Genomic DNA, 22,605 nt, shown 5'->3' on the forward strand with positions numbered 1-22,605 from the left:
CTTCATTTAGACGTCGTTATTCCAAAATCAAGTATAATGACAAGTTTACCAAGATTAGCGACTTCGATAAGGGTTGCACATGTCGCTTGTGCATTGGATTTCTGGTCCAATTCTATATTTCTTCAACCCTCGCAATATTCAGCAGTCGCGTTATTTCAATTATCGTTACCCCTTACTCGCAAAGTCACCATTATTTCAAAAACAACGTCCAAATGTGCTCCTCACGTTATTTTAAAGGTGGAAACCGAAACTGATACATTTATCGGTAAAAATGATGCTACGTTTGATACGTTTGCCACCCTCTTTATGGGTGCTGAAACCCTGCCTTGCACTGCCTGCTATTTACCTTTCCCGTAACATACCGTTGAGGATACCTGGGAATGTGGGAGTCTGTATGGTGGTATATATATGGGGTGAAGGAAAGACATAGTCTCTGACCATTCAGATCGTGGTGGTCCACGGTATCCGAGATCTTCGTATCTTTCTTTTGTTCTTATAGGAAAAAGGATCTAGCGGCATTCAGGCTAGGCCACTTGTCCTTCTGGAAAGCTTGTCCCCAGTTTTTTGACAGCAGCATCAGCCAACGCTTCTAGGCCTCCACTTGGTTCCGGTCCTGGCATCTGTATCGTGTTTCCTCTGCGTTTACATTTTCTACCAAATAGATCTGAGGAAATCTCAGAATCATCAGATATTACAAAAAATAATTTCAGTTCTCCTTATATCGCTTCCAATACTTTGTACTCCTTACGTCGACTGAATTATGCAATTAGTCTACGAGCTCCCATTGCTTTAGCTATATCTGCATCTAATGACTGCAAATTAAACAACCCATTTATAGCTCAGCTGGATGTGGCCCTCCTAATACCGGTAAAACCCAGACACAGAATTTTACAGCGGAACAGATTTACACAGGAAACTCTCGTGCCCCACCTTAGTCCACCGAACATCTGCCTAATGATTGTAACGTATGTCTATATTACCACATGCTTATTATTATATTACCCCACATTGAGGCAAAGGTCTGTCTGCATAGCCCATAGGCCGTTAAAGCTGGTATCACCTTTTCATCCACTATTTGGTTCGACGAAGCTTCTTATCTAAAATATGTATGGCTGCCATTTACCTTTTGGTGGGGAACAGCGCGTTAATCACACCTACGTGCCATCGTTCGCGGTTCGCTGAAATGCGCTTCAACTCCTCCACGGCGTTCCGAAATGGCTGCACTATACTGTCAGCCACTTCCGCCTTTCGATCACATTGCTTACAGGTAGCAGTCCTGTGCACCAACCTAGTTTTCCCTTTGAAATAGTATTAGGCTAGCGATGATACAACGCAGAGAGGTGTTGGCACAGGCTTGGAGTTTTCGAGTGATAGTAGTGGTCACTTTCTATGTGCTAATCCCATTTTGCGACACAGAAAGAACACCAACACGGAACAGTCTCAACTTGATCTAGATCCTAGACAAATCAGCGAAAGTGGATCTAGTGTTGTTAATGCCACGAGTGACATTCAGTTCGATGACATCGTCAACAGAAACCACGCTTCCTAGATATACGAATTGACCGACGCCTTCGATGCTCGGTCCATCAATGTAGATAAGGAAGATGCGATGATTCTCCAGTCTGAGAGCCTTGATTTTGTTGCGTCTCTTTCCAAGATCCATAACCCGGTGAGAGAACGATCAGATATCATCAACATAGCCGAGTTGTTTGAGAAAAGATTTCAATGTCAATTGAACTCCTCCATCTCCTCTGAACAAGGCAACACAAAAAACGTCACCGTTAACAAGAAGAAAAAATATCGATGACAATTTGCAACTTTGGCGAACTTTGCTTTTAAACGCTAATTCCTCTGAAATTTTATCTCGTTGCAGTACGTGACATTTTGCGCCATTGCTGTTAGTCTAGCCGTCTCTCTAATTACCCCCTCCCTCCTTTAATATCGCCATGCCAGGAAACTTGGAACCCTCGAAGGATAACTCTTATTTTTCACTAGTAACCACCGCTGATGGTTTTCTTGAAACATCTTTTTATTAAGATGTTTGCGAAACTGTCAACTCTCTGCCCCTTACTTCTATCATCTGTTTCTACGGATGGTGTACCTCTGCAGTGGTTCAATTATGGAGTTCATGAAAATTCCATGAAGCTTTCTCAGTGTGCCGACTCATCCTGTTTAAGACTCTGCATAGCCCTGAAGTCTCCCTTTTTACCTCCCTGTTTCTCATGGTATATTCTAAAAAAATCATATTTCGAAGTTCATACGCGCTTTTTATATTCGCGCTGGGAGTTTACGACGTTTTGCCAGTTTTTGTTTTATTGCCGCTAGAAACACGATTCAGAAGTCCTCTGATAGATTTCCCGAATTTTTGCAGTTCTCGGTTCCACCCGAGAATACTATTACCGCGTTTGCCGCTGGTAATACCGCAGCCCTCTTCAAAGCGCATTAAAAGTGTGGGATGAAGAGTTCCCAGTTGATCTTCAACCACAAAAGGAGTTCTTTGTTGCGTAGGGAGCGGCTGCCAAAAAGTTCGCTGAACTTCTTTGTCTAATCCGTTTTTGTAGGTTTACTTCTTTGTTTTGCAGTTTGTTTACTCACATACACCTCTTAATTCTAAATAACGGTGGCCAAACACTGGCACTTCATCTAACACCCGCCAATCCATACTCAGCTTGATCATTTTTGAAAAACAAAATGTTAGATCTATTACTTCACTTTTATTTGGCCCCACGAATGGTGGGACACACTACACATTCGTAGTAATAAGACCAAGTGAAATAATAAAGCTTGTTATTGTAAGATGACTGCAACTAAGTCCTTTTATCGTACAAGATTCTGGACCCCTTTACTGATCCAATGTCACAGATTTTGTTATATGGAACGCATAGCAGAAAGATATAAGGAAACCTTACACATTTGCCCCCTTGCTGCTAGCGGAAAGAAAGAGGGTTTACATACTGCAAGTTGACTTGAGTGGCGGCTATGTTTTAGACGTAAATATAGTTTTATGTATGATAAAAAACCAATGCTCTCAGCTTGTCCGGCTTCTATCGATATTGTCACACCTGATGTTGCAGCAATGCCCATGTCCCCATTCCTGAGGACTTTTGCATTTTCTAACAATGCCCTCCGCTTTCGTAGGCTGGGAACCTCCGCAGAGTCGCCGTTGCCACTCCGTTTCTATATACCGGTATTAAAAAAGTTGCGCTCGCATCAGTAGTTTTCTTTTCTCCCGTTTTCCCTGGCAGAGGCGAAAAAGAAAATTCTGACGGGCAGAATTTAGCCTGTAGTCCCCTCTCCTTCTTCTGTGCTGTTCTCTTCCGTTTTTTGGAAGATTTAGGGAGCCATGCCACGGGCATACCGTCGTCAACCGAGTTTCCAGTTTCTCTCGTTATGAAATTCTATTTTTTAGCCAGTTGCGGCCTAGACATTAGGTGCAAGATTTCTACTGAAATGAAGAGCATGTCTTTCACAAATTTCTCCGTGACATCTGGTGAGACCGAGATTTGATTGCTCAGAATCACGGGTGTAGAGTCAAAATCAGTAGCTGTTACCTTCATGTTTTGGACATTCTTAGGGTAGAAGTGAACTTCTCGAGGCTATCTCAAGACGAAAAGGTCGTATGCAAAAGAAGAAGATTACCTGCAGTAATAACAAAGTCGTCGACAGGCACGTTATAGCATCGGGTTGATCTGTCGGTGCCACATAAACAGTGAACAAATTAACAAAGCATTAGTCCATCATTTTTAACGGTGGCGAAGAATTTCTCAGAAATGCCAATGCGGAACTATACTGAGTACATAGGCTACTAAAGCAGAGGAGCTTATAGCAGGTTTTTTGTTACCTTCACGTCCCATTTCAGAATTCTTAGCATCACTACATCAAGTTTCTTGTAAAGTGAAGATATCGATGAGTTTCTTCCGAATGATTTTCCTTATTTCATCTGTGCTATAAGTGAAAGTACCAGTACTAAGCGTATATTCACGGATTTGTGTGGTTCGGGCTAATTTGCTTGCGTTCTAATCCCATTATCCTGACAAGAACCTGCACTCATCCACAAGATGGGGGACTCATTTGTTTGGGCTAGCACTCAAATCTGGAAAAAAAACCACTTGCATTTCATCCAGGACAAAAGCAACCCATCAGAAGTTGCCTTACTTCTGCCCTGGGAGCAGCAGTCAAGTCTTTTTGACCCCTTATGCTAAATTTATCAACACAGAAGAGAGAAGAGAAAGTTTTTTTTTCAATTGCTCCCTTACTTCCCAAACAAAACTTAGATCTTCCTCGGCTGGCTAAGGTCTGAATTTACGGTGTTTGTCGTGAATATAATTCATACTCACGTCGCGTTTATAAATTGTATATAAGAGCACAAACAATACTTGGCGACCACTTCGGTCATATTGTTCCCATAACAAAGGTGATGCAGCGGCTTATGAGATCCAAGCTCTAGACGAAATCGGAAGTCGCCTATTTTTTGTCGCGCTTATTTTTCGATAGGCCCCCCGCGACGTCGACGGTTGTGAACGTCCTGACATTATTTCGAGTAGCATGATCACTTCTCTTCAGGATATTCATGGTCTTTTCCTGGTTGGCCCGTCCCACGACCTACCACCAAGAGAGAAACCTCTTCAGTTGTTATGTCGGTTATGCCAAGGCTTTCGATAGCGTCCCGCATACCTGGCTAATCAATGTCCTACATCTGTATTGAATTGATCCGGAACTAATAAAGTTTTTGTCATGGAAGGGTGGCATACCACCTTATGAGGGAGCTAATACCTCAGAGCCCATCCGTATAGGGAGGGGCATCTTCCAGCAGATTCGTTGAGTCCCCTTTGGTTTTGCATGGCACTGAACCAGCTTTCATGGCTACTGAATGATGCTATTATAGAAGGCATGGTTTTGCAATTAAATATGGCCTATGTGCTAAGTGCAAACTGACACACTTGATGTACTTAGATGACATCAAGCTGTATGCTGGGACTGATGACCACCTTAGAAGTCTGTTACGAATAGTAGACATGTTCAGTCGTTATATTCGGATGGAGTTTGAATTAGATAAGTGTCGAATCCAAACCATCCGCAAAGGTCATCACGAGCCAGCAGCATTGGTGACCTCCACATGCAAGCTATGAGCAAGATAAACTTCTACAAATACCTAGGAGTTCTGCAAGGAACCCATGCTTGAGTTGGTGATCTGAAGAATGCTCTGCTGTCCGAATTCCTGTGACGTGTAAAACTGGTGCTGAAATCGCATCTATCGAGGAAGAATAAGCTAAACGAATTGAATGTATTCGCTATCCCTTCACTAGCTTATGCATTCGGAATATTGCCGTGGACGAAGACCGATCTGGAAAACGTCCAGCGGCGATACGGACAACTGTGCCCAAATTCCGAATGCATCATCCAAACTTTGCCGTGACATCGGAGGTAAGGGCGTGGTTGACGTGGTGGCACAAAATCATTGCCAAGTCGACTCGCTACGGGCTTATTTTTACAGCAAAAAGCGGGTGAGTCCCTTGCATGCGGCTGTCTGTAAGGCAGACTGTGGACAACGGTGCAATACATCACGAGGCATAATGCTGTATGTAAGGTTATCCTTCAAAACCTTGCATACAAGCATGGGCTGATCACGGCAACATGTCCGGTTTACCGATACGAGCCGCGAGCACTACTTGATAGTTCTGCTTACAGCATGTATTGGGACCGACAAGTTCTGACTAATCGCCAAATTCCACACAACAAGCGTAACGTACTGTTAGTTGACAAGACGGTTCGCTCCGCGTATATTATTGATGTTGTCCCCATCCCCCATATAACAGCAACATCGAACGGAAATATATGGAGAAGAATGTGAACTATTGGCCACTGGCAAAGAAATGTGGCGTCTCGAGCGGGTGGTTGTAGTTCCCAGTCCGCATAATATTATCAGCTCACGGCTTCATTTGATGTCCTGTCAGTGTCTGGTTTAATCCATGCCATGAAGTACACCATTATGCATACGTGTTCGATGTTGGGGGGAGTTCTCGAATGAACCGCGACCTCCCATACGACAGCCTTGTGTTCTAACCATTCACCTATCCGGATATATCAGGTAGAATGTTAACCGATATTAGCAATTGACAACAAAAGTATTCATGGCAATTAATAGTTGTGCGATTGGCATAAGTTAATCACAATTTGTTAATCGCAGAAACACATTAGTCGCTTATCTTTAATCATGATTATTGTAGGACTGGGAGCTGTAACTGCTTGTTGAATAAATAAATAATCAAGAACAATATGTTCGAATGTTTAAATCAAATTTTCTAGTTTCCTTAGCACAAATCATAAAGAGCATTAAATTATTTTACGATGATTCCCGAATTAAAATACCTTTTTAATCAACGATCATGATCAGCTAATATTTTAATCGTTTGACTTAATCAACATTAATGGATTAACCCATTAAATTAATCAGGAATTATTTAAATTATTAATAGATAAATGCCAACACCGCGTTCACGCGATACTATAATACCTTCTCGTATTCTGGTTGAGTTTCCATCATAATATAATCACTTTTGTGAGTGATATAGGACGTTCAATTGTTTAAATTATTAAAATAATAAAACATTTATTAACATCATGAATAATAATTAAAAACAAGCAAAATAAATTAACAAACAAAAACAAAGAATGGAATTCATTCCTCGTAAACAGCTTGTCCTTGGAGTTACCTAAAAAGCTGCATATATTCGATATTGCTGTTCATACCCTCTAGCCAACCAACTAGGTTCATCACCTCCATTTTATGTTTACCACTTCCCACCAGACAATCAGTTTTAACATAATAAACTATTCCGGCACGAACAAACCATTTTTCCATTCGTTTATTATATCTTCTATCTTTTTATTGAATTTTTCGGCAATTTCAATTCATTTCAGTTTCATTTTATCAGCACGCTTGCATGCAATGTATTCTGTTGGAAAAACAGTAACCAATGTTCGGAAAGTATCGCTTTGGATGTGTTTTATTGTATTATATCATCGACATAGCTACATTTACTATTCAGTATGTTAAAGTGTTATTTGTTTCCTCATTTTGATTACGAGTGAAACAAGATATCATAGTACAATTAATCTTGCCTGCAAACTACATCTTTTTACTTTTTATTCATCGAGTACAACAACAGATTCGATTCATTCTGAAATCATTTTATGGCAAAAGTGCAGCCAACCGATATTTTTTATGGCATTTTTACTCATTCCATACATTGAATCATGGTCTCTTCACTACAATTTAAAAGTATCAAACAAACATGCATACATGGAGGAGGAAAAAAGAAAAGCAACTGCATATAGACCGCGAATTTATTCACTGATATTTCATGGTATTCCATTGTGGGTATTACCTCCACGTTCGTGTTTTTTGACTTTACATTTTACCCTATATAAATTAATATAAAACAAAATACATACCCTTCCGTTAAACGCATTAAAAATACAATAAAATGGTCACGGATTCAATTCTGAGTCCATATTGGCCGGGGGTGGAAGGGGATTCGATAAATACATATTTGGTAGAACGCGTTAAAATCGGCAATCAATTAAGTGTCAGACTTTTCTCGCTTTTCAGAACCATCGAGCACTTACGTACTTATGCAATTAAATAAAACAATTTTCAACTGGCACCATCGAATTATATCACCGAAAACAGCCTTTAATCATATTTTACAATTTAATTTTTTTTTCTGGAAAATTCAAAGTATAATAATTCGATTCGAAATTGATCAAAGTAATTTTCCATTTCACTGAATATGAGTAAAATGGTTTTATGGTTTCCATTAAGTCTGGCTTTTTGGTTAATTACAATTAATTTTGATCTGTGCTTGTCAGCTCTGCCAATGCTCAACCTATAAAAACCGCTCTCTCTCTCTCTCTACCTTTCTAGAATAGCAAACAAAAAATATTTTCAATTTTTAATTTCAATTATAATGCAGATTTACGGGGATGTCATACGCGGAAGTGAGTCTCCTTCAGCGAAGGTAACAACATAATTCAGTGAACTTATTTAGATGCGAAACCACTTCAACTCCTAATTTTTTTATTCTCTGTAATGAACCCTTTGGTTTTTTTGATTTTTGATTTTCCGCCATTTTATTTTCATTAATTTTTTTAATATGAATCACTCACTGAGACACAAATTGCATATTGCCATCAATAATTGTCTTTATTTTCATTCTGAAATAGAATTTTGAATTATGAAGTAGAACAAATTACCAAATGCACTTTTCATTAAGAACGAAAGTGAAGTCCGCTTTGACACAAAGGAAAATCGAAATTTTTAAAGTACTCCGGGTTTCCACCAGTTTCAAATAATCAAAGATACAACAGCAAACTTTCATCTTAAATTAGCACTCGAAAACCGAAGGCTATTTAGTAACCGAAAATATCCAAGGATAATTTCAATTTTAAATCAAACCTGGAGCTGAATTTTCACCTGTTCCAGGGAAATTCTTAATTTTAATTTGGAAAACATTGCAGAGTTGTCATCACTACAGAAGGCTTTATCTTTGCTATGAATTGTTTCGACTTTTTTACGCTTTTTTATTATGTCTTATTGTTGCTTTTAAGTGTTCATTTTTTGTGAGAAAGCAATTGTATGCCATGACCACTTAGGTGCGTTCGCTTGAATTTCAGCGCTCCATCTCATAAAACATGAAAACATAAAACAGTGATGTATTCTGCACATAAAATACATTGCACTCAGCTAAAGTACCTGCGCTAGCAATTTAGGATGTATGTATATGTAACATATCTGCACATATTGTAAGATACATATAGGAATGAGGTTGTGATGTCCTCAGGCTAGCTCATATGGCATAGGATTTTTTGGTGTTGAACTGACGTAACCTTCCAGGACTCGTTTTGCAGAAAGTTCACATGACAGACAAATGGTTCAGTGTTTCATGACATTTGTCCTTTAGTACTTCAGCTCGAGGATTTCGTTTTGTTTCTTCAGTGATGAATATCCTTCGATTAGGAGTGTGTATATAATATATTTATGCTCTAAGATATTCGAACCCCCAATTTAAAATAGGCATTATCATCCAGATATATCATAACGAGACCATTAGGGTAGAATTCACTGTCAATGTTTAAGCATAATTCAGGATTCAGCTCTTTTATATAATTGAGCAGATACTCTGTAATACGATGGAGCAGAGTTCTATGTCGAAATGGGATAACACTGGGATAATTATGTGAGTTACTGCTGATCTCTTCTAGTAGGCAAGAATCATTAAACACAATATCCAGTGATAGAGCCACATTTCCATATGAAGATTGATAAGCCTACCGCTGGCATGCCGACTACTTAGCAACAAAAAACTTGCAAATATTGGTCAATTCAGGATTCAAAGCTCAGCACGCTAATTAAGAAAATTGGTCATCGTGTATTCTGTTAAGGGAAAGTCGCACCGCGTCCTTAAATAACTATTGTGCCCATCATCGTGTATGACTCCTGTTCTATCCTTTGTGGAATACGGGATATCTAAACAGTCACATTTTGTTTTTGTTTCTATTTTAGTTTTCAATGAAGCTATGCGTCAATTTCACTATCATCACACTTAATAGTGTAGGAGGCATAGGCTTACGGCAGCCGTTCCGCTGAAGAACAGTGCAAACAACATTGACGAGCCGGGATTCGAATTCAGGATAACGCGGTCACGAGGCCTAGGCCCAATAAGCTCGGCCATTGTTACCGTCAAATCGCATTGTTAGCACATTTTTAATTGGCCCTTTTATTACTGTAATTTCCATCACATTGTATCAGCGCTTGGGGTGATGAAGTATGGATTCTGGAGAGACATAATTGAGAGCAACATATCACATCACTTTCTAGACATGAACTAAGAGTTTTATGCTTCTATTCGCTAGCACTCGCATCATTGCGAAAGCTCTCGATTTCTGGACTAGGGTTCGAATCTTCATCATCATCATCAGCGGGGTAACAACCGGTACCCGGTCTAGGCCTGCTTTAATAAGGAACTCCAGACATCCCGGTTTTGCACCGAGGTCCACCAATGCGATATCCCAAAAAGCTGCCTGACGTCCTGGCCTACGCCATCGTTCCATCTCAGGCAGGATCTGCCTCGTCTTCTTCTTCAACCATAGATATTGCCCTTATAGACTTCCCGGGCTGAATCATCCTCATCCATAGGGATTAGCGCCACCACAGCCTATTGAACCGGATTTTATCCACAACCTAACGGTCATGGTATCGCTCATAGATTTCGTCGTTATGTAGGCTACGGAATCGTCCATCCTCATGTAGGGGGGCAAAAATTCTTCGGAGGATTCTTCTCTCGAACGCGGCCAAGAGTTAGCAGTTTTTTTTTTTTTGCTAAAATCCCAGGTCTCCGAATAATACATAAGGACTGGCAAGATCATAGTCTTGTACAATAAGAGCTTTGACCCTATGCTGAGACGTTTCACACAGTTTTTGTAAGGTGAAATAGGCTTCGTTGACTGCCAACAACCGTGCGCGGATTTCATCGTCATAGTTGTTATCGATTGTGATTTTCGACACTAGATAGGAGAAATCTTCAACGGTCTCAAAGTTATGGTCTCCTATTTTTATTGTTTTCGTTTGACCAGTACGATTCGATGTTGTTCTTTCTTTAGTTTTTGGTGCTGACGTTGCCACCATGTACTTCGTCTTGCCTTCATTAATGTGAAATTGAAGAGGATGGTGCTTCTCACATTTACATCTGCATCACGCATCACTTTCTCCAGCGCCAGGTTAAAGAGGACGCATGATAGGGCATCCTCTTGTCGTAGACCGTTGGTGATGTCGAATGGTCTTGTGAGTGATTCGGCTGCTTTTATCTGGCCTTGCACATTGGTCAAGATCAGCCTAGTCAGTCTTACCTATTTCGTCGGAATACCGGATTCTCTCATAGCCGTGTACAATTTTACCCTGGCTAGGCTGCTATAGGCGGCTTAAAATCGATGGAAAGATGGTGCAACTGTTGTCCATATTCCAACAATTCTTCCATCGCTTGCCGCAGAGAGAAAATTTGATCTGTTGCTGATTTGCCCGGAGTGAAGCCTCTTTGGTATGGGCCAACGATGTTCTGGGCGTATGGGGCTATCCGGCCTAGCAAGATAGCGGAGAATATCTTATAGATGGTGCTCAGTAACGTGATACCTCTATAATTGCTGCATTGCGTGATATCTCCCTCTTTATGTATGAGACAGATAATGCCTCTTTGCCAATCGTCAAGCATTGATTCGCTGTCCCATACCTTGAGCACAAGTTGATGAACCACTTGGAGTAACTGGTCGCCTCCATATTTAACCAATTCGGCTGTAACTCCATCGGCTCCTGGCGACTTATGGTTTTTAAGTTGATGAATTGCACGGACTGTCTTTCCTATACTTGGTCGTGGCAGCATTTGTCTGTCGTCTTCAGTTGAGAGGACCTCGAACTCGCCCATGTTCTGGTTGTTCAGTAGTTCATCAAAATACTCAACCTATCGCTCCAATATGCTCATTCTGTCGGAAATCAGATTTCCCTCTTTGTCTCGACAGGGTGAGCATCAAGGTCTATAAGGCTTCATCGTGCTGACTTGTTGGTAAAACTTTCGCGCCTGGTGCGGTTGCTTTTTGTACTTTTCGAGTTCACAGACCTGTTGGTTCTTCCAGGCTTCCTGAAGTCACTTCTCCGCTCGCCGGAGTTCGCAATAAGTCTCCGCGCGTGCCTACGCGTCCTTCGTGAATGCAACATTACTCGGTATGCAGCACTCTTCCATTCCGTTGCCGGCTTACATCCATCCTTTTGTGGTTGCGGCCAAGTATGTTTGTGGCCGTATTTATGATAACGTTCTTCAGGTGATAGTGAAGATCATTTGTTTATGCTTCATCTCCAGGATTTCTGTTGATCGCGGTTATTGCGGCATCAATTTCCCTCTTATAGGTGTTGCGGAGGGCTAAGTTGTGGATGGCTTCATTGTTAACTCTCACCTGATTGTCAGACGGGATTTTGGGCGGCGTTGTTATTCAGGCTCGTAGAACCATGCCAACGAGATAGTGATTCAAGTCTATATTAGTCCCCTTATATGTTCTGACATTCATCAAGGCTGAGATGCTGCGGCGTTCGATCAACACGTGGTCAATTTCATTGAAAGTGGTCCTGTCTGGAGAGGCTCACGTATGTTTGTGGACCGCTTTTCGCGCAAATTAAGTACTTCCAAAAACACTTTCGTGTGACACTGCTAATTGAATAATACGCAGTCCGTCATCATTTGTATGTTTATGTAAGCTATGGGAGCCAATGTATCTCCTGAATTCGGGCTTCGGCCCTACTTGACTGTTAAAATGCTCAAGTATGATTTGAATATCATACCTGGGACAGGCTTCGAGGGTTCATTCTACTTCTTCGTAGAAGGTATCCTTCTCCGACTCTGCAGTCTCCTCTGTAAGGGCGTGAACGTTAATGAGACTTATATTTCTAAATTTGCCTAGCGAGCGCAGAGTGCATAGCCGTTCGTTTATGTTTTCAAAGCCGATAACAGCAGGTTTCATTTTTTTGGCCACTAACCTACTGCGAGCACATAGTTTACTCGATTGCCGCTAAAATATATGGTGTAGTGGCTCTTTTCCAGGGAACCGGTCCCTGTTCAGCCTACAACGCTACTACATCAGCCTTATATTGGGACAGGGTATCGGCTAGCTGCTGAGCAGCATTCGGTCTATACAGGAAGCACACATTCCATGAGAAAATGCGCAAATTGTTGTTCTGTTGTCGTTGCCGGTTCGTCGTTTTAATGTCCATCGTGTCCGGCTTCGTAACATCGATTTTCCATGTAGGGTTGTCAGCCCTAGCCAACACCTAACCTGGAGGACCAATTAGTACAATTTGTCCCGTTTTTAGGCGCGGGAGACTCGGCTTCATCCTTTTCCGTCTGCAGTTTTTCATTAAGAAAGAACTCCCAGTGATCACCACGTGGAGGTGGAGATAGAGTTTGGTGGTAGCGCTTGGTTGGTTCAGCAGGCGTTCCCCAGGTTTTATGCTCCATCGTGGGTACCAATCGACGTTTCGCCCTGGGACCTATGCTACCCTTTTACGCTTCAACTATTAGTGTGATAAAAAATTAGTAAGACTTTTTAAATAAAACAAACGGTTTATTCATTCTTCAAAGTGATCCCCTCCGGATACAATGCACTTATGTTAACGTTTTTTCCAGTCCTCGAAACAGTTGCTAAAATCGATTTCCTGAATCGTCTTTAAGGCTTTCTTCGATGCGGTTTGAATCTCTCCAAAACGATGTCCACGTAATGGCAATTTCAGTGAATGAGTTGAATTCATCAAAACCACTCCCTAATATAATTTATTCCTGCAAACGTCTTAGAAGAACATTTTGTTCCAGCCAGGATTATTTAGCCGGAAGTAGTTTGTCGGCAGGCTGGTTACCCAAAAATTTACCCTGATTCGTTTTTTTCGCCGGGACAGATGCTTGCCTGTTGGTTAAAGTTTGGTCTTTATAAGTGGGTGATTGGAGCTTCGATTCGTCGGGCTTGGCAGGAAGGGTCTATTTCAACCTATACTTCGAAGGCCGGACCACAATACCGTGAAAATCGAATATGTAAACAACTTAAATCTAATGTCAGGTACCTCACTCAATGGGCCTCTTTTCTATGTTTGATCGATGGAATCGAAGTCTTGATTTTGTTTTTTTATTAATATTGTTTGATATGGTTAGCACGTCAATCACACAATCATAGACAGTCCACTCAAATTCACTTCAACTCCTTCCAAAACTTCCCGGCAATCCTCATTCCTCCCCTACTGTTCTGCGCCAAGTAATGGTGGGATGATCCACTTGTCGACCATCTTGAAAGAACGGGTTCCACTGTATGGCGTAGCCAGTAATATAATTGTCGTGCCTCCTCAATATGTGACCTACCAGCTGCCACTTCAGCCTTTTGATCAACTAGTCCACGAGTGATTCGCCTGTGCGACTCCTCTACGTCCTTCAAGCAAGGCAGCATGAAGAACGTCACCAATAATAAGAATAATATGAATGACAAGATGCAACCGTAGGCGAACGTTGGACCTCAAAATCCTCTGACAGTTTAAATCGGTGCAGCACCTGACATTTTGCGCATTCCTATGAGACTCCGGTATTAGCTTTTAGTTTCTCCGCACGCCAGATACATGTCCTATGTCTCGAAATCGATAAACTCCGCGCACTATTCCAAAAAGATCCATAGGATGGTGATGTAGTCAATACAAGAGGATCCGGAGCGGAAACGAGTTTGTTCTCCGTCGATCAAGCTTTCTTTGATGCGTTCCAGGATTATTCTAGCTATATAACGGCAGGGGTCATGCAGATACCCTTACAATTGTTGCACTCAAAATGGGTGTCCTTCTTTGGAATTTTAACGATCATCTCTTTGGGGAATGTCCCCGATTCCTAAGATTTCCCTGCAAATGGAAGCAACAGCTTTACAGTAACTGCAGGTGCACAGATAAATATGATAACTCTGTAAGTCAAGCTTGGCGGCTTTACTCCGTTTGAGGGGTTTGGCCATCAATGCGGCCGAAATGATTTCTGTTCTACTTGGAGGACAGTGCTTATCCACCGTATCGGTAACTAGCCATTTTATCCACTAGAGGGGGAACCTCACCGGGTGTGATATGGTTAAGAACCGTGGGGACGTGTTGCCTTTCCAAACTCCTCAGTTGCTCGTCATCGTGGGCGAGGAGTCAATCATCGAAAGGTTTGTATACACTTCTGAAGTCATTGCGTTCTACGGCATCTACCACTTCCCTGATCATATAGCAATAGCAAACGGCTTACGACCTGTGCAGCAACCAAGGAAAGAGAATTTTTGATGCCGGCTCATTGCTCTTCGATATTCTCAGACGAGTTACTCAGTGTATTTCCCGTACGATTAGCAAAATAGCTCTGCTAATGTCGAGAGACACTTGGATCATAGAAACGATCGATCTTGAATTTGGAAATCCACAAACCCCCCACGGTCGCCAAGTTCGTGCTTCCCCATCAACTGTCCGGGCCCACCTTGGCATTCAGATCACCCATCACGATCGCAATGTCGCCTTTAGAAAGCCCCTCCTCAATTGCGTGTAATTACTCGTAGAAATCATCCTTTTCCACTATATCGGGAGTTTCCGTTGGTTAATAGCAGGAGATGAGCAATCTCAGATGAAGTGCCGGATAGTTTCTACCTCCAAAGTGTAGGGGATCTCGAGTCCGGGAGCGGGGTTCCCTTTAGACCAGTGCCATGCTGACCGGGTTTTATTGTAACAATTCTTTTGTTTGAATGAGCGCAGGAAGCGACCCTTCACCATCTGGAATCAGTGGCTGTCAAGTAGTGCTTGTAGATTCTCCCCTACACAATCAACGGCGTAACGTCGATTGCATCCACCAAGAAATTGTCAAGAGCAGAGCTCCGCCTGGCCGGTTGTTCTTTCCCCTCTATGTTCCTATGACTCTGTAGAGGGTTGCTTTGGTCATGTCGCCGAACTTGTCTCTTCAGTACTCCATCAACTTGCTTGTTGGTCGGAATGACTATGTTACGCAGGGCGGGACTTTAGAGCCCCAATAGCATCTGCAGATGCGGTTCTTTGGGCCCTATTTAGCTTGGTCCTAGTATATCTCCTGTTCAGCGCCGAATACCACATAGTAAAATTGTATGTTATGATGGTGCAGACTACGGTTGTGTATGTCCAAAGAACCATCCTCGATCAGAGACCCCACTTCCTCACAAACGTCTTCCTCCAGGCATGGAAGGAAAGTGTTTGGAATACTCGAAGATGTAAAGCTATAAACAAATTATTTTTATCTAAAACGACAATTAAATTGATAGCTATCCGAAAACATGGTTTGTTGTTTTAAGATTTTGATCGTACCCAGTTGAGCAAAGAATTTCGATTGACTGGAAATGCACATCTTTGTAAAATAACATTTCAAAATCATTCATTAACTCTCATGATAACTCATTATCCGCTTATATTTCGACAGCACTCTTGATGCTAATTCTACCTTAGAAATAGTAGAATATTAACCATTAACCAATCTTTTTCATTATTTGTTATTAAAAATAAAATTATTGATTTCGAATCGGATTATTATAAGTAATTTTAAAACGAAGGTGTAGCTTATTATTTTATATACTTTATATACAACTATGCCGTGATTACCCAATAAGATACCTTTCTATCCATTTTCAATCAAATACTACATTTCAATTTTAATACATCAGGCATTTATTAACCCCTGCATATGTACACATTCCACATTTATTCAATAGTATTTAATCGATTTTAAACTCAATTGCAACTCATTTGTAAACATTCTACAAATTACTCGAATATAATTAATTACTGTACATATTTAACATTTATTTTCAATACACAACCACGAACAATCTCTTGGGGGCATTAACAAATTAACATCATCATTTCAATACTACATTACACACTCAATACATGGTGGATTATTGCTAAAAATTAAATAAACAGCCACATGGACGTGTAAGTACCAACCGCTACTATTTTGTATCCTTAAAACTTTACACAGCATGATCTCATTTGGCTTTCCTTTTCGTTTTCCGTATATTTTTATACTGAGTAATCCTTAAATCCTTCTGCATTTTGATAAGATAATTGTTTGTGGATTACCACAAGAAATGAAAGAGATATTACGTTTTAATCATATTGTGGGGAGGCCGCTCTCATTATGGGATTTAAATAAATACATATGAATACGTTACACAAGCACAATAAAAAGTTTTTTTAAAACAGGATCCTCCGAAGTTCCTGGAAGCCATTGAATTATTCAGGGGTTTTTCGATGAGTTCTGAATAAAAGTATTATTTCTGTACAATTTTCATTTCCATGCGACCGTTATTCAACCATTTTTGCTACCAGGACATTGAAGGACTTCGTTGGAATAACTAAAAATGGAATGAAATGAATTGATGAATTTTTGCAAAAAGTTGTGAATATATTAAAAACAATGTCTACGTAACACCCGACTATCAATTAATTCTATTCGGAAAAAATGTTCACAATTTGTCCGGAAAATGATTTGCTCAAAATATATATTTGGGTAAAATTTCGTTGAAACCAAATATAAAGACAATAACACAGTAAGCAACAGTTGGAATTCCTTCAATCTTCAATATTTTTTTAGTGTGGTAATTGCCATCTCAATCTCCTTTTACTAAAAAAAAATTACTTGAAGAGCCGAACTGCTCAAAAAGAAAGGATCAATCTTATCTGAAAAAGGGGCATCGACGGCAGAACCAAAACTATCAATCACTCAATTGTAAGCAAAGTGGGAAATCCTTTCGAGGATAATATGCCATATTACCCTCCAAGTTAGTCCATGTGAGAGACTAACGGAGAACGCACCTCATTGGCCTTATTTTTGCTTGTCATGGTAGTAATGATAATTTCTTCTTTGACTGTTGACATTGCGGAAATAACCACGCTGCGTCTCTCCGGTCCCCCTCTTCAGGACTACGGCTATGTACCGTAAAACAAGTTTTACCTTGAAACAAGACGAAGAACCTTAATAAATAAGACCGCAACTACTGTGACAACGAAAATTGGAATTCTTACTTTGGACTAGTAACTTCTGAACCCTGAGCGATACAGCAGCATTCTCCAAAAAAATTCAAGATGCAACATCAATACCTAAGCGATCCAACAAACGAAATGGCTGAACTGTGGAATCAATGCTCTGCCACTGCTCATATTTTCACTCGGAACGAATCAAAGGAATTAAAGCACACCCATTCAATGTATCCTCAATTTATACCTGCCTTAGTAAGGAACACGAAACATCCCGCTCTTACGTTGAGATCTATTATTTCGACATGCTAATGAAAGGTCTTGATTGTGGACTTGCTGCTTTTACCTGGACTGATTATTTGATCAGGATCAGCCTAGTCAGTCTTACTGATTTTGTTGGAAGGTTGTTTTCTCAATAGCTATGTTTTGCCCTAACTATGTTTTGCCCTAACTATGCTATCATTGGCGGCGTTAAAATCTTCTCCAGTCTCTTTGATATGGGTCAGGAGGAGAGCGGCACTGAGGCCTTTGTTAGGTGCGTCGTACTGTCCTCCAAAATCACCTATCCAAAGGTCTCCCGCCTGCGGCTTTTGCGAATCTGAACACATCTTCTAAAGACAAAGAAGGCGCAAATTCTTCGATGAAGAGAACCTTACCGAGGTATTTTCGTTTGAGGTCTGAGGAGGCAGGGCAACAGCATATGGAGTTCTGGGCTGTCGCCTCCTCTTTCTCACGTTGCCTACACATAGCCGATACTACCACCCCAACTTCTTCCATGTGATAGTTTAGGAAGCAGTGTCTCGTTAGTACGCTACAAGGACTATCATGTTCCACTGTTTAAGGGACAATAAAAATGACACTCTAGAGACCCCAGTTTCTTTCACAAGCATTCTTCTCCGCTGAAGGGAATTCGAATTTCTAAACTCAATTGCGCGAAATCTAGCGGTTTCATCCTTCAGAGCAGAATTCTCGGTTGATGGTAGGATACTAAACATTCTTCTATCGCCCAAAAAATAGCAATAGGCTCGTGGCCATTTATTGACCATGCTCTCATGGTGATTAAGATGCAGTATGTCTTCTCAAAAACAAATCTGACAATCATATGATCAGTGGGCATCAGAGCCACCTGATGTTTAACAAGGGATTTGCAAATGGATGCGATGCCGTATGATTGAGATATTTATTGTTGCTAGGACCACCATGGAAACGAGATGTTTCCCCATCTGGTCGAACATTCATGAAGGCATCATTCACATGACCAATTTGGTTGAACGTGGTATGAAGAGATCCAAGTTAACTTTTGTTTAGAGATTGAGGAGTCCTAAGTACGCATCCACTTGATGTCGGACCATACCAAATGGATAGCAAGTTAATCTCACTGTTTCTGATTCACGGACTTAACACCCAAAGTTCAAAAATTAAAAGTGGAACGAAGACAGCTTACGGTTTCGTACCAGGGCAGAGGCAACCCACCAGACGCTGCCTCATCTCTACCCTGGGAGCCTCGATCTATGCTAGTTTGTGAACCTATTTCCGCGCAAGTTAAGTGCTTATACCTAACATTTGGGGTCACATTGCTGCTCTGTCCAAGAAGCGCATGGTCCATTATATTTTATCACCGAATTCAAACCAGTTTAGGAGAAGCTCTATACGAACCAATCGATTTTTTGTTTGTTATGTCTGGCAGATAAGACTGTCTCGCTCAAATCGAAGAAAAAGATCGAAAAACCTATGGCTCATTGCCTTCAAATGACTTCAAAATCCTACAGCAGAACTTGGATGCGAAGGCTAAAAAGGACGAGACTCATAAAGGAACATCTAGTACAGTCTCCCTTGACACCATCAATAAAGCATAATTGTACATATTCATGACACCGGGACATTTTTAAATGCACTCAGGCGTCACTTCGACGGTCTCACATTCAGCCAAACAGACAATGTGCGATCGAGGAAAGGACTACTGCAAGTATAATCGAAACGAAACCGTATTGTGGCGCAAACTGTAATTCAGAGCATAGCCTCATTAGGATGAAGTATCACGGGTGAAGTATCACCGTGCGGTCAGGCACGGTTGTTGCTAACTGTTGCGCTTGAAAGCTCTTACTGTATAAGACTATGATCTGATCGAACACTTGGCCGCGTTCGCGAGAAGAATATCCCAAAAATGTTTGCCTCCATCATGAAGATAGACGATTCCCCGCCCTTTATAACGATCGATACCACATCTGATTGTGGATCAAATTTGGCTCCACAGATTGTGATGGGCGGGTCAATTAATCCGTATTGGTGAGAATGATCTAGCCCGGAAAGTCCATAAGGGCAGTATCTATGATATCCAAGACGCGTCAGACTCTTCCTCAGATGGAGCGTTGGTATAGGTCAGAACGCCACACGGCTTCTAGGGATATTGAATTGATGGACCTCGGCGCGAAACCGGGATATCTGCAGTTCCTTACTAAGGCGGGCTTAGACCGGGTACCGGTTGTTGCTCCATCGATGATGATGATTATTGACGTTTCCACACAATACCAGGTAAATCCCTGCAAAATACTTCAAACTTCAAACCAACACTGGCGAACCACTTCGGAAGCGGACTCCTGGGTCGCTGCGAATGAATCCTCCAATCAAGTTCCAGTTTTCCACCAAATCTTTCGAAATACCGTTATATGATTATTCATAAGGTCAATCTGAGGATCCATCAATTATAAAATCAATCTGAGAGTCCGTCGACCTCCCCCCTTTGACGAATGATCCTGTTGGAATAGCGTTCAATAACATCTCAGGACATATCGTGCCTGCTGAACCAACACCAACAGCTCTACTACCAAACCCTATCTCCACCTCCACGTGGTGACCGCTGGGAGCTCTTTCTTGACGAAAAGCTGCAGACGGAGAAGGATGAAGGCGAGTCTCCCGCGCTTAAAAACGGGACAAATTGTACCAACTGGTCCTCCAGGTTGGGGGTTGGGTAGGGCTGACAACCCTACACGGAAAACAACCTGTTACGAAGCCACAACAGGAGCCTCGGGTAGGACGGATGTTAAAACGACGCACCCGGCAACGACAAAGGAACAACGATTTGCGCATTTTCTCATGGAACGTGCGCTCCCTGTACAGAGATGAAGCTGATAAGCAGCTAGCCGATACCCTGTCCCAATATAGGGCTGATGTAACAGCGTTGCAAGAGATGCGATGGACAGGGACCGGTTTCCTGGAGAAGAGCCACTACACCATATATTATAGCGGCCATCCAGTAAACCATGTGCTCGGAGTAGGTTTCTTAGTCAGCCAAAAAATGAAACCTGCTGTTATCGGCTTTGAAAGTATAAGCGAACGGCTATGCACTCTGCGCTTGCGAGGCAAGTTTAGAAATATAAGCCTCATAAACGTTCACGCCCCTACAGAGGAGACTGCAGAGTCGGAGAGAACCCTCGAAGCCTGTCCCAGATATGATATCAAAATCATACTTGGGGATTTTAACAGCCAAGTAGGGAAGGAGCCCGTATTCAGGTGATACGTTGGCTCCCATAGCTTACACGAAAAAAACAAATGATAACGGACTGCGGACTATTCAATTAGCAGGGTCACACGAAATGGCTGTTGGAAGTACCTGGTTTGCGCGGAAAGCGGTCCACAAACATACGTGGGCCTCTCCAGACGGGGCCACTTTCAACCAAATTGACCACGTGTTGATCGAACGCCGCCACCTCTCAGCCTTGATGAATGTCAGAACATATAGGGGGGCCAATATAGACTCGGATCACTATCTCGTTGGCATGGTGCTCCGAGCTCGAATAACAATACCACCTAGAATCCCCTCTGACAATCAGGTGAGAGTGAACACTGAAGCCATCCACAACACAACCCTCCGCGACACCTATAAGAGGGAAATGGATGCCGCAATAACCGCAGTCAATAGAGGACCTGGAGACGAAGCATCAACTAATGATCTTCACAACCACCTGAAGAACGTTATCATGGATACGGCCACAAATATACTTGGCCCCAGCCGCAAAAGGAGTCGGAACGGCTGGTTTGACGATGAATGTAAGCTACCAACGGAACGGAAGAATGCCGCATACCGAGTAATGTTGCATTCTCAAAGAACGCGGGCACGCGCAGAAACTTATCACGAACTCCGTCGAGCGGAGAAGCGACTTCACAGACGGAAAAAGGAAGCCTGGGAGAACCAACAAGTCTGTGAACTAGAAAAGTACAGGGAGCAACCGCACCAGGCGCGGAAGTTTTACCAACAAGTCAGCAGGATGAAGCCTTATACACCTCGATGCTCATCCTGCCGAGACAAAGAGGGAAATCTGATTTCCGACAGAATGGGCATATTAGAGCGATGGGTTGAGTACTTTGATGAGCTACTGAACAACCAGAACATCGGCGAGTTGGAGGTCCCACCAACTGAAGACGACGGACAAATACTGCCACCACCAAGTTTAGGAGAAACAGTCCGTGCAATTCATCGGCTAAAAAATCATAAGTCGCCAGGAGCCGATGGAATTACAGCCGAATTGGTTAAATATGGAGGCGACCAGTTACACCAAGTGGTTCATCAACTTGTGCTCAAGGTATGGGACAGCGAATCAATGCCTGACGATTGGCAGCGAGGCATAATCTGTCTCATACATAAAAAGGGAGACATCACACAGTGCAGCAATTATAGAGGTATCACGTTGCTGAGTACCATCTATAAGATATTCTCTACTATCTTGCTAGGTCGGATAGCCCCATACGCCCAGAACATCATTGGCCCATACCAAAGAGGCTTCACTCCAGGCAAATCAGCAACAGATCAGATTTTCTCTCTGCGGCACGCGATGGAAAAACTGTTGGAATATGGACAACAGTTGCACCATCTGTTCATCGACTTTAAAGCCGCCTATGATAGCATAGCCAGGGTAAAACTGTACACGGCCATGAGAGAATTCGGTATCCCGACGAAATTAATAAGACTGACTAGGCTGACCCTGACCAATGTGCGAGGCCAGATAAAAGCAGCAGGATCACTC

At 41.9% G+C, this 22,605-nt stretch overlaps 1 protein-coding gene across 11 annotated transcripts in view; it reads left to right on the plus strand.

Annotated features, from left to right (window-relative positions):
• LOC119658317 (fasciclin-1) overlaps nt 1–22,605 on the plus strand; it is a 385,465-nt gene that overhangs the window by 292,647 nt on the left and 70,213 nt on the right. For 5 of the 11 annotated variants that reach the window (XM_038065651.1, XM_038065642.1, XM_038065646.1 and 2 more), the window contains 2 exons: nt 7,977–8,021; nt 16,529–16,540. The exons of 2 other annotated variants lie outside the window; for them this stretch is intronic. In XM_038065651.1, coding sequence (XP_037921579.1) covers nt 7,977–8,021; nt 16,529–16,540 — 57 coding nt within the window. The remainder of the gene's footprint in view (nt 1–7,976; nt 8,022–16,528; nt 16,541–22,605) is intronic. 4 more of the 11 variants (XM_038065644.1, XM_038065645.1, XM_038065647.1 and 1 more) reach the window with 2 other exon arrangements.

Source organism: Hermetia illucens, chromosome 5 (assembly GCF_905115235.1).
Source record: "Hermetia illucens chromosome 5, iHerIll2.2.curated.20191125, whole genome shotgun sequence".
NCBI lineage: Eukaryota > Metazoa > Arthropoda > Insecta > Diptera > Stratiomyidae > Hermetia > Hermetia illucens.